The sequence below is a fragment of the Tachypleus tridentatus genome, chromosome 6 (genome assembly GCF_004210375.1).
Source record: "Tachypleus tridentatus isolate NWPU-2018 chromosome 6, ASM421037v1, whole genome shotgun sequence".
Classification (NCBI taxonomy): Eukaryota; Metazoa; Arthropoda; class Merostomata; order Xiphosura; family Limulidae; genus Tachypleus; species Tachypleus tridentatus.
In genome coordinates, this window is record NC_134830.1 from 150550949 (window position 1) to 150564028 (window position 13080).

At 33.5% G+C, this 13080-nt stretch overlaps 1 protein-coding gene across 1 annotated transcript in view; it reads left to right on the plus strand.

Moving 5' to 3' along the window:
* LOC143254032 (G-protein coupled receptor-associated protein LMBRD2) overlaps positions 1 to 11042 on the plus strand; it is a 34726-nt gene extending 23684 nt beyond the window's left edge. Inside the window, exons 13-15 of the mRNA XM_076508764.1 lie at positions 802 to 1003; positions 3357 to 3473; positions 7377 to 11042. Of these exons, the coding sequence (XP_076364879.1) occupies positions 802 to 1003; positions 3357 to 3473; positions 7377 to 7636 (579 nt within the window). The 3' untranslated portion in view covers positions 7637 to 11042. The remainder of the gene's footprint in view (positions 1 to 801; positions 1004 to 3356; positions 3474 to 7376) is intronic.
* The last annotated feature ends 2038 nt before the right edge of the window (positions 11043 to 13080 follow it).

Genomic DNA, 13080 nt, shown 5'->3' on the forward strand with positions numbered 1-13080 from the left:
TACATTTTTATTATGTTTGTCAGTTCTGCTTTTCTTGAATAATTATTTCCTTTTTTCTGTTACTTTACTTTTTCTTTCCTCAGAAATATAATTGATACAATTAATGTGAAAAACACATCTTTATGTAATAAAATGTTTTCTTATCATACTGCTTCTGAAGTAATTAATGTTGAAAGTGAACTAATTTTATGTGACCACATCTCTACTACATGTATAATTTCAGCTGTCACCCATTTATAAAAACAGTCGGATGTTACAAATCAGACTGAATTTGGGACATACTCATTTCTTTAGAAATTGTTTATGTTGGTTTGGTTCTTTCACATGTTACTCTGTTAAGCAGACAAGTTATGAAGTTAGATATTTAGGTCTCCTTGAATGAAGCTGACAGTGATGTGTATAGAATGTCTTGCATTAAATGTTCTCATGTTTCTGTTCCAGAATAATAAAATTAAAACAGTCAAAGATGTTGATCAGTAGATCATATTCTAGAGTTCTGGTTCAGATGTAATAACAAATGTGTGAACTTTAGTTGTAGTGAGATGCAGTTACTTCTGCTGTGTGTGTGAACTTTAGTTGTCCCGAGATCCAGTTACTACAGCTATGTGTGTAATTTAATAACCAGCTTGTTTGCTTTTAAATGTCATATATAAACAGCTTCGTGCTTGAATACTGCATAAAAATACAGAAAAAATGAAATTAGTAATTTGTGTTTCTAATCAAATTGTAACAAGTTTGAAATATCTGAGACAAGATGTGAGATGGGTTAATACAACATTAATATTTGATCTTCTCTACCAGATCATGGGTCACATGGATGTGATTTCTATCATATCAGATGGATTCAATATTTACTTTCCTATCCTTATCTTCTTGCTGTGTCTTGCCACCTATTTCCGCTGTGGGAGTCGTGTGTTACACATGCTTGGTTTTGAACAATTCCTTGGTGAGGATGAAATGACTGTTGACCTGATTGAAGAAGGAAAAGGAATAATAAAAAGAGGTTGGTGGAAACTGTGTACTTCAGTGATGAGTGATAGTTTTACTTCTCAAAAGGAAATAATTATAACGATGTACCTTGGACAACTGAAATGTAAGGAAACATACTAATGTTGTTCAAGTAGTAGTTGACTGATGGCTAGCCTAGAAACTACTGTACAAGTAAGGTTTTAATAAATGTCTTGTTATTGAAGATTGTATAGCTCCAGTATAAGATAGACTTATAAAATGAGACAGTAAAACAGTTAATAACAATTTAACTATCTTGGCATAGGCAGGTAACGAGTACTCGTCATAAAGCTTTACAGAATCAATATTTAAGTGAACTGCTTTATTATCACTGTATCAATGTTAATTAAAATTTGCTTTACTGTTCAAGTCTTAATTACAAAAGGAAATATTTAAATAAATTTGTAATTTGTCTGGATAACATGACATTTGTTAGGTGTCACTGTGTCAGAGTTACTGGTGTGATATAAAAATTGGTATGATATTAAGAGTATTGATTAACTCTTTCATGTCCAGGATGTGGAGAATATCTCGAGTGGCAAGTTGCTCCACTGAACATTAAAAAAAATTATGAAAAAATATGTTTTTGTAGTAATTTTTTCCACAGGTTCAAAAAAATGCAACTTTAGGACTGAACTTTATTTCATGTAAAAAGTATTGTTTTATAATTTCATATGTAAAAATTCATATTTTTAGTTTTGATTGATTTTAGCACGTTCCAAACAAAATTATCAATGTTTGTGTATTTCCTGGAGTTTTGTAGACATTTAGGAGGAAAGCCATAACAATCAGTGATATCAAGAAAACCCACTTGTAGAGAAATATACATGTAAAAATGGCTCATTTGGGTTGAGAAAATATTTTACTTAGAGGAGCGAACAACGTTTCGACCTTCTTTGCTCCTCCACTTAAAATATTTTCACAACCCAAATGAGCTGTTTTTACATATAGAAAGCCTTAACAGTTTTGAATTAATTGGAGTATAATTGAATATCATTTTATTTGTATCTGATTACAGTAATAAGGTAATAAAAGCTTGGTGACATTTACTAGAAGAATGGTGTTTGTGAACAGTTTCTATTACAATTACCATCACCTAAGGCTTGGCATGGCCATGTGGGTTAAGGCATTTGATTAGTAACCTGAGTATCGTGGGTTTGAATCCCCGTCACACCAAACATGCTCTTCATTTCAGCCATGGTAGCATTATAATGTGATGGTCAATTTTACTATTCATTGGTAAAAGAGTAGTCCAAGAGTTGGCAGTGGGTGGTGATAATTAACTGCCTTCCCTCTAGTCTTCCACTACTAAATTAGGGACGGCTAGCACAGATAACCCTTGAGCAGCTTTTCGTGAAATTCAAAACAAACAAGCAATACAATTACTGCCCACATCTTTTTAAACTTACTTTATCCTTACATACTTCATTTGAATGATGAATGATGTTCAAAAGAAAATGTCTTTGTGAGAAAAGATGTGGGCTTCGTTATATAATTTTGCACCCAATCATATCGGGTTTTCTTCACCAAAATGCTATTGTATTATGCCTTGTTTGTGTCAGACCATATCCATGTAATCTAATTAACTGCTAGAACAGGAAAAGAAAATGACTGAAAAGGAATTTAAAAACAAAATTAATGAATATAAGATGGGTTTATAGCTTATTAAATAAATTGAATGAAACATTCTGATTAACGATTTTAAACACAATATTGGGAATGTTGTAAAAGAATGCAGAAAAGCACAAAATCAATAATTAATTATTAAAAAGCACACATCACAATGAAATATTTTTGCAATTTTAAATTCACATACATATTAGGTGTGGAAAAAGATGTATTATTTGCAGAACCTACATCATATGTAGAAAGAAATTCAAACTGTTTCATTATGTTTCTTTTTCCAATGCAGTGAAACAAACCATAGACCAGGTATACCTATTGATAGTACCCAACTTTAAGAGAGTAAGACAGTGTTGAAGCTAAATGTGTAATTTATTCTCCATTTGAATGTATAGTAAACTTAGAATGTTGAACACTTAGTGACAAGTAGAAAATGATGACACTTTCCAGATCATAAATTATCAGAAGTTTAGTAATATTTTCAAAATAGTTTAAATACACAGCTAAAGAGATCTAACATGTTCTCTGAATGAGTAAAATTTCTGTGAGTAAATGTTTAAAGTATTACACAAAGAAGAAACTTGACTCAACATATTAATTTATCTGAATGATTATATTGGATGTGTGTGTCTAAAATATAGATTACTTTACTATATATAGTAATTTGATAGAGGAAAGTGCTTAAAGATGAGCATAATATTAAATAAAGTAAGTTTCTTCTCTAGAAAAAAGTAGGAAGAAAAGATATGAAGAAGGCGAGGCTCGTAGACGCCAATATCAGATGAGGTTTGGAAACCAATCAGGTACTTGTGGAAATCATACTGATGTGGATAGAGATAATGGTAAGTGTGGAACTAAATCTTTTATACAGTATTGTTACTTTGACAAGAAGTCACCAATGTTAAATCTTGCATACAAATATTACCCAGTATTTATAAACACAGCTAGCATCATTAAAAGGTGGGAACAATTGCTATACAGCAAACCTCTCTGTTGTTTGTTACCTCAAATATCCTGTCTAATCCAGTGGATAATTAATTGACTTTTAAGTTTATCCATTTATCTTTTTTGGTAAAACATTTCTATTACATTTGGAGGTTTTTTTTTTATTTGATTCAAATGCAGTGGTTCAGAATGAGCTCACACTATGTTGCATGCTACTTAATTATTTTCAGATAAAGAACTGTGTTATCTAATGTTGTTTCTCTCTGATGGCCAGGAAGTAGCTGATACCCAAAGCATCGCCGATACTCTAGGTCAGTGGTTCCCAACCAGGGGTGCGAGATTATATTTGTTTTGGCCACTTTCACCTCTATTCTTAAATAAATAATTACTGTGATGGGTGCAAGAACATATTAAATTTTTTTAGGGATGGAGGGCATAAAAAAGGTTGGAAACCACTACTCTAGGTGAAAGCTTTTGCCAGGAATCTAGCAATTCTGCTTCTTGCTCAACCTTCTTAACCATCAAGACTCGGGCAGAGGGATCACCTCTTTCCTTTCGAGCTGATTGTGTCTATGACTGTAATCGTCCACTTACACCTGAGGAACTCAAACTAGCCTTTCATCAGTCTGGCAGTACATCAGTTGGACCTGATGATGTACACTATGAAATGCTGCACCATCTATCTCCTGCTTCTCTTTCTATTCTTCTGATTGTTTTTAACCAGATCTGGCAGAAGAATGTTTTTCCTGATGCCAGGCTATTGTTCTACTTTTCTCTAAGCCTGGGAAGGATCCCAAAATTCTTTCAAACTACCGTTCAGTTGCTTTGATGAGCTGTCTTTTTAAGACCTTAGAGAGGATGGTTAATGCTCATTTTTTTTGGTTCCTCAAATCAATAAACCTCCTCTCACCCACCCAGTGTGGGTTCCATTGACAGCACTCCACCGTGGACCACATGATTCAACTTGCAATGTCAATCAGATAAGCCTTTTTCAAATGACAACATCTTGTATCAATATTCTTTGAGATTGAGAAGGCTTATAATACAACATGGAGGTATGGCATTTCACGAGACCTCCATATATATGGGTTACATGGCCATTTGGCCATTTTCATTAAAAATTTCTTAATGGACAGGAGATTCCAAGTTCATGTGGGTTCGACACTTTCCCGTTCTTTTCTACAGGAACTAGGAATCCCTCAGGGCTGTGTTTTGAGTGTCACACTTTTCAGTATAAAGATTAATGCCATCACTGTAGAACTCCCTCTCACTGTTGCAAACGGGCTCTGTGTCAACGACTTTCACATCTTATGTCAGTCATCGAACATGAGGTACATTAAGTGGCAGCTACAGACTGCCCTCAATCATTTACTGAAGTGGACCACAGCAGACAGCTTTAACTTCTCTCTCTCTAAAACTGTTTGCATGCACTTTTGCTGCCAACAGGGTATTCACCCTGATCCTGAACTCTGTATCGGTTGTGCTGCCTGTGGTTCCTGAGACTAAGTTCTTGGGGCTTATCTTTGACCATAAGCTGACCTTTATACCACACATCAAGCAGCTATGGGTCAAATGTACAAGAGCACTGAACACCCTCTGTGTCCTCTCTTAGACCACTTGGGGAGTGGATCGATGTTCTGTGCTAAAGATATATCATACTCTTATTCGATCAAAATTTGACTATGGATCACTGGCCTTAAAGATGCTGGACCCCATTCATCATCAAGGACTTTGGCTCTGCACTGGGGCTTTCTGCACTTCCCCAGTTCAGAGCGTATACATAATCTCATAAACCTTCTTTGCATCTCTGCCATTTACAACTGTCTTTACTATATTCTTTGAAACTTTGTTCCTTACCAAAGCATCCCACCTGGGGTTGTGTTTTCCTTCCTCGGTAGGCCATACCTTTTTAGAATGAACGATCTGTCATTGATCCTTTTGGCCTCTGTATCTAGGCACAGTTGGATAAATTGTGTCTGTCCTTGGATAACATTGCTGTACCCACTGGTCAGCCCATCCCACCATGACTTATTACAGTCCCCAAATGTGACCTATCTGCTTTAAGTCATCTGTGAAAAGCAGACACTCTCAGTTGGAAATACTGTCTGTTATTTTCTGAACATCTTTCGAACCATCCTTCCATTCCTATTTATACAGATGGTTAGAAATCAAGTGACTGTGTGGGCTCTGCCATGGTTTGTTGTGGTTCAGTAGTTGCGGGCAGAATCCCCTTTACAGCTTCTGTATTCACTGTTGAACTGTACGCCATTTCTCTTGCCATGGGTCACACAGAAGTTAAGAAGTACTCAAACTGCACTATTTATACTGACTCGCTTAGTTCTCTACTGGCCCTGGAATCACTTTACGTTAGTTTACACCCTGTTCTCGCTGATATTCAAAACTGACTGGTCCATTTCTCTTTAACATCTACTTTTATCCAGTTTTTCTGGATACCGGACCACATCAGTATTCACGGGAACGAGCTCGCTGACACTGCAGCTAAATCTGGCAGTTCTGGCACTGTCACTGCTGTGCCTGTTCTAAATATGGACTGTGGTCCTGTATTCAAGGCTTTTCTTCGTGCCAGTTAGCACTCGATTTGGAGTGAGCAACATGAAAACAAGCTTCTCCAAATAAAACACTCTAGTGGACTTTGGCTGTCTTGCTTTCGTAAGGATCAGAAAGATGAAGTTATCCTAACTAGACTACGCATTAGTCACAGTTTTTTAACTCATCATTTTCTTTTATCAGGAACTGATGCACCAGTGTGTAGTTTGTGTAACACTCAGATCACAATAAGCCACATTTTACTGTCTTGCCGTCATTATGACTCTCAACAACAGCACCATTTTAAACATGTTCTGTTCCAACGTTTGTCTATAACGTTAGACAGTGTTATTGGTGATGGTGACACTGTTCACATTGGAAATGTTTTTAGTTTTTATAGGTCATTAATCTTTTTAATGCTATTTAACTTTTTAGTTTATACATTAGACCTTTTTTTAATGTGATTCCCTTTTAAGAATCAAAGTACATCTAGTTTGATTTGAAATTAGAAAATGGCCATAACGTCAAATAACTCGGAACCAGGACTGGAAAGGTCAACTTCAGGTGACTGACGGTGGTTTTTGTACTTAACTGTTAGTCTTCCTGGTGAGTTATGATAATTACAGTTATGCTACAGAAAGTCCTTTACAACTTGTGTTGCTGTAGTTTTTCTCTTAACACTGTAAACTATATGTAAACATTGGTTTAATGCTATTTATGTTTTGTTTTACCTTAATTTCCTTTTATGAATTTTACTAAATTTAATTTTAACTTTTTAACGGATGTTTGGCACAGAGAGACTAGCTGCTTTGTGCCATAAAACACCAAATTAACCAACCAACTAGAACTGTGTTATTTAATGTTGTTTCTCTCCATACTTATTAATAAGAACCTATGTTTAACATCTTTTTTCTTGCAGCTACCTATGATAAAAGTTCTATTCAATATAAAATATTTAAATTTGTTTCTGTTAGGAAGTAAAATCTATCCTTGTTAAAATTTTCGTTTGATTAAAACACATAAATGTAGAAGTATGTTGGTTATACCATTCAGTATGTTTGAAAATAACAAACAAATTTATACAAGTTCAAATATTAAAATATCATACAAGCCATTACGTAGACAGACAGGATCTTAGGTGAGATATTTGGTTTAGCATTGATAGTGTGAAATACATTTGAACTACATATTTCACAAAATGACGCATAATTAATATCTTCACTTATCATCTGTTTATATTAATAACCATGTAGGTAGGCGTGGGATGATGCGGTCAGGATCAGACGAGAGTGCCAGAGCTGAACTGCTACGAGACGTTGAGCCGGTGGACTACACAGAAGAACGTGGTGGTCGTGTAGTGGACAACTTCACAGAAAGCTATTCCAGTTTTGGTTTAGATCCTTTAAAGATAGATATGTCAGAATCTCGAGGGTATGGGTTTGGTAAGGATTTTGACAAACAAATGTACAGTAGAGTGGGGCATCCACCAGGTGGTATATTTGATGATGTTTAGGTCAACTGGGGCTCTAATACCTATAACCACAAAAACAGGTGTTTCGACATATAAAGTTACAATACTTATGTTTTTCTCCATGTTCACCAGCACATTCCAAGAAAATATCTGTATTTTCCATTTTTTTGGTAGTTCATGTACATAAAATACTGTACATGTCTAATTGCAGCATTAAATTATTGCTTCAGAAAGCTAACGTTCAAACAGTTGGTAACATAAATGGCACACGCTTTAGGGTTAATTTTATGTGCTTCATTGTGGTGGATGATAGTTTCAAGTTATTGTATGTTAGAGTAAATATTTGTCAGAACATTATTTATTACTTTATACAAGATAAAAAAGCAACAAAAAACTGCTCTCTAGAAAAATATTTGTGGCTTTTTTTAGGAAGTTTGTCATATTTTTAGTAGTAATTTTACGGTCTATATTAATCAGTGAATTTCTAAAACTATGTTAAAGAATGACTTTCCACATTTCACAGGAATGTTTGTAGTGTTCCAAGTCTGGCTGTTATTTAGTTTGAGTTAAAGTTAGGTCAGTTATAATGTATTTCAATTTCATGAAAACTAGCTATGACTGATTATCTATAACCTTGATTGTTATGGTTACTTTTAAACAAAACTTGTAAGAACTGACATATTATTAGTAGCTAATCTTTTTAATGGTGTTCTACCATGTATTATTTTCAAAAGCTTGTATCTGTGAGTCAAGAATTCACTTATTTGTATTTTAAATGCATTTCAGAGGTAGAACTTGTAATTATTTTTACCTAAAAAAGCTTTATGTTGTATAATGTCAAAAAGGAAGCTGTGAAAGGATGGTTAACAGTGTCAGAAGTTTCCCTTTAGCATGGATATCCCTCCTTCCCAAACATAAATATCTAATTTTATATTGCTTGAAGAAAAACGTTTGTGAAAATTCCAGTATGTGTTTTTCCATTTGAGTCATAAGTCAATTTCAGAATGCACATAAAGAAAACTTGGTTATTGATTAATTATATCACATTGATGTGTTTTTTAAATATACGTGTTAACAAAGAGTTATATTTTTCATTGTGATATCAATTTAAAATTATTGGACAGCCTTGTTTTAAGATATGTTTTACTTCAAACAGTATTTTTAGCTTTATGGTGTGTGATGTGTAGTAGCAATGCTGTTGTGTACACACTTACTGGAAATGTGTAATGGGCTAATTGAGAATGCTATGATTAAAATTAGTGTCTGTCTTATTGTGAGGTAATATGCCACTTAATAACTGTACCTACAATGATGTCACTTTATTTTGGTATATAATGGGATACTTAAACATCCCCAGTTGGTTTGTCAGTTAAGGCAACTTCTTCATCTCTTAAAGTAACACATAAACACAGACTACAACTGTTATACGGGAGCAACAGTTCATACATTTATCTCCTACCACAGACTACAACTGTTATAAGGGAGCAACAGTTCATACATTTCTCTCCTACCACAGACATACACAGACTACAGCTGTTATATGGGAGCAACAGTTCATACATTTCTCTCCAACCACAGACTACAGCTGTTATATGGGAGCAACAGTTCATACATTTCTCTCCAACCACAGACTACAGCTGTTATATGGGAGCAACAGTTCATACATTTCTCTCCAACCACAGACTACAACTGTTATATGGGAGCAACAGTTCATACATTTCTCTCCAACCACAGACTACAGCTGTTATATGGGAGCAACAGTTCATACATTTCTCTCCAACCACAGACTACAGCTGTTATATGGGAGCAACAGTTCATAGACTTCTCTCCAACCACAGACTACAACAGTTATACGGGAGCAACAGTTCATACACTTCTCTCCTACGACAGACACACACAGACTACAACTGTTATTAATGTGAGAACTGTATATAGCTGGAGATTTGTTATTGTACCCAAGAACTGTCGAGAAACAGGTGGAATCAGTGGAGTGTTAATGAGAAATCATATGTTCACATTTTTGGCTTTCTTAGACTTGTATCAGTAATTAGTCCTTGAAAGTAAAAGACAAAACTCTATTAAACAGAAACTGTATAATGTGATGAGCACATATTTCAGAAATACTGACTAAAATTATAATTTCAGTTAAAGCATTAAAGTAACACTACAAACATGGATAATGTCAGTTAAGAGGTAATGCTGTCTTCACATAACATCCAACCTATATTTTTGAAGAAACCACGAACATTTCAATTAATTACATTTTGTAGGTCTAGGAAAAGTAATTTTGAAGGGTATATTGTTGTTGTAGTTCAGATATGTTTGTTATTATTGCTAGTTGTGTCAGTTTTTGTCCTTTCAAGTCTCTGGAATGTTTATTGTGTGGTTTAATTACTGTGTACATGTAGCAGTGAATGTTGTCTAGAATGTTCACTGTCAGTATCAGCTGGAATAGTCCTTCAATCACAAATCTAAATTATGATACTTTTCAGGCTTATAAATTAAGTTGGTCATGTTTTTCAAAAGCTAGATTAAATATTGTTACACTGTTTATAGTGAATGAGGGTTATGCTGTCTTTAAAACCATGTAATACATAACTCTCTTAAGTGTAGTATATTAAGAAATAAGTATAGTAGGGACACTAAATAGGGACATAACAGAAAACTCTTATGAAATTAATATGTTGTACATTGGAATTCTGTAAGAAAGATGATCCAATTTCTTACATCTAATGTGTGGTGTACAACTGTATTTGTCTTTTAGAAATGTTCATAATATACTTGAGAAATTTTCTGTTCCTTCCAAACTAAACAGCCATTACACTGTTTTACATCACAATATTTTGACTAGATTGTTTCCTTAATTTGTTATAAGCTGTTTTGTATGATGCATTATGTACATTAATTTTAATCCTCGTGTGTTTTTATATATATATGCATATTGTTAATGTATCGTTAATGGAAGATCATACGTACATGCTGTGAATTACTTCTTCTGATAACTAACAGCTTCTCAGCCAGAAGTAAAATAAATATTTTGAGTGTCTGATGAGCTAACAACAGATCCTGTGTACCTATGGTCAGTTATTTCCATTATCAACTGTTATGTTTTCAGTATTTTATTCCATCATATGTGCAAGTACAAGGGTGTAAATATTCACCAGGGTGTAATATTTCAGTGGCCATTTAGAAGATGGAGTTAGATAAGTAAATATTCACCAGGATGTAATATTTCAACAGTGATTTAGAAGATGGAGTTAGATAAGTAAATATTCACCAGGGTGTAATATTTGAACAGTGATTTAGAAGATGGAGTTAGATAAGTAAATATTCACCAGGGTGTAATATTTCAACAGTGATTTAGAAGATGGAGTTAGATTAGTAAATATTCACCAGGGTGTAATATTTCAACAGTAATTTAGAAAATGGAGTTAGATAAGTAAATATTCACCAGGGTGTAATATTACAGTGGTCATTTAGAAGATGGAGGTAGATAAGTAAATATTCACCAGGGTGTAATATTACAGTGGTCACTTAGAAGATGGAGTTAGATAAGTAAATATTCACCAGGGTGTAATATTACAGTGGTGATTTAGAAGATGGAGTTAGATAAGTAAATATTCACCAGGGTGTAATATTTCAACAGTGATTTAGAAGATGGAGTTAGATAAGTAAATATTCACCAGGGTGTAATATTTCAACAGTGATTTAGAAGATGGAGTTAGATTAGTAAATATTCACCAGGGTGTAATATTACAGTGGTGATTTAGAAGATGGAGTTAGATAAGTAAATATTCACCAGGGTGTAATATTTCAACAGTGATTTAGAAGATGGAGTTAGATAAGTAAATATTCACCAGGGTGTAATATTTCAACAGTGATTTAGAAGATGGAGTTAGATTAGTAAATATTCACCAGGGTGTAATATTACAGTGGTGATTTAGAAGATGGAGTTAGATAAGTAAATATTCACCAGGGTGTAATATTTCAACAGTGATTTAGAAGATGGAGTTAGATAAGTAAATATTCACCAGGGTGTAATATTTCAACAGTGATTTAGAAGATGGAGTTAGATAAGTAAATATTCACCAGGGTGTAATATTTCAGTGGTCATTTAGAAGATAGAGTTAGATAAGTAAATATTCACCAGGGTGTAATATTTCAGTGGTGATTTAGAAGATGGTATTAAATAAACAGTTGTTAATACTGAGGCTGTTTCAATGTAGTTTTAACCACAACTCACTCATATTGTGTTAGATCTGTATCTAATGTAGCTTTAGGTGCTAAAGTTGTGGTTTACCTGTTCCATAGGCTTGAAGTTCCATTTGAAAGCAAACTTCCACTGACCATAAACACTTCTTAAAAAAAAACAAACAACAACTTCATGTTCACTGACATAAGACAAGCATTTATTTTACTCTGTATCAGTAAATAATATGATTGTGGCTTGAAAAAAAAACAACAACTTCATGTTCACTGACATAAGACTAGCATTTATTTTACTCTGTATCAGTAAATAATATGATTGTGGCAATTTTTTTTTTCTGAAGTTATTTATAAAATGATTGTGTTACTTTGATAAATAGTAGGTAAATAAGAGTAAACAGTTGGTTAAAAACTATAAATTTCTAAAAAAATCTTAAGTGACTGAAAATCGGTCATTTTCTTGGTTTCGGGAAGATGTGAAAAACAGAAAAGTAAACAAGCCAAGGATTTGTTAAAGTAGCTGATGTTATTATTTATATTACTTATTAACAAGGAACTTCATATAATTTATTTTTAATTTGTTGTATGTTATGTACAAATATTTTATTCCCATAGTGCCAAATGGGGGACATCAGCATGTTGTTTACAGTATTTTATCCCACTGGTTTGAATGAGTAATAATGGAGTATGAATGTATTTTGTAAAGAGTTTCAGAACTGTTGTTCTTGGAGTAATACACACTGTATGTGACGTTCAGCACATTTACTCATATGATAAAATACAAAATTTGTGAAGTGAAAGTTGCTTCAGGTTAGAAATCATGTATTAAAAACTAATGAACTGTATATTATTTGACAAGTTATTTTTAAGCTTGGTTCATCACTTGTGTGCCACATTTCAGATAAAATATTAAATTAATCCTTCCTCAGGTTAAAGAGACAGTATATCTGTAGGTGGTACAAACAGTTCGTTTCCAGTGATGCGCTACAGAACTGGGACGACAAAGAAAAGTGCAATTTGGTTTGAGATTAAAAAATAATAGTGTTGACACATGTAATGGACAGTAAAATAAAGACATGTTTGAACCCATTTTTTGCTGTTTAAATAAAATGTGACATTCCAAAGCTTTGATACTGTATGAAATTCAGTAGTTATTAGATTTTTTTTAACAGTAAAAAATTATTATTGTTATTGTCATATTATTAATTAAGCCTGTAACAAAAAAAAAATGCTGATGTAGTTTTCAAAGTAATTATTTACTTTCTACCATTTATTTGTCA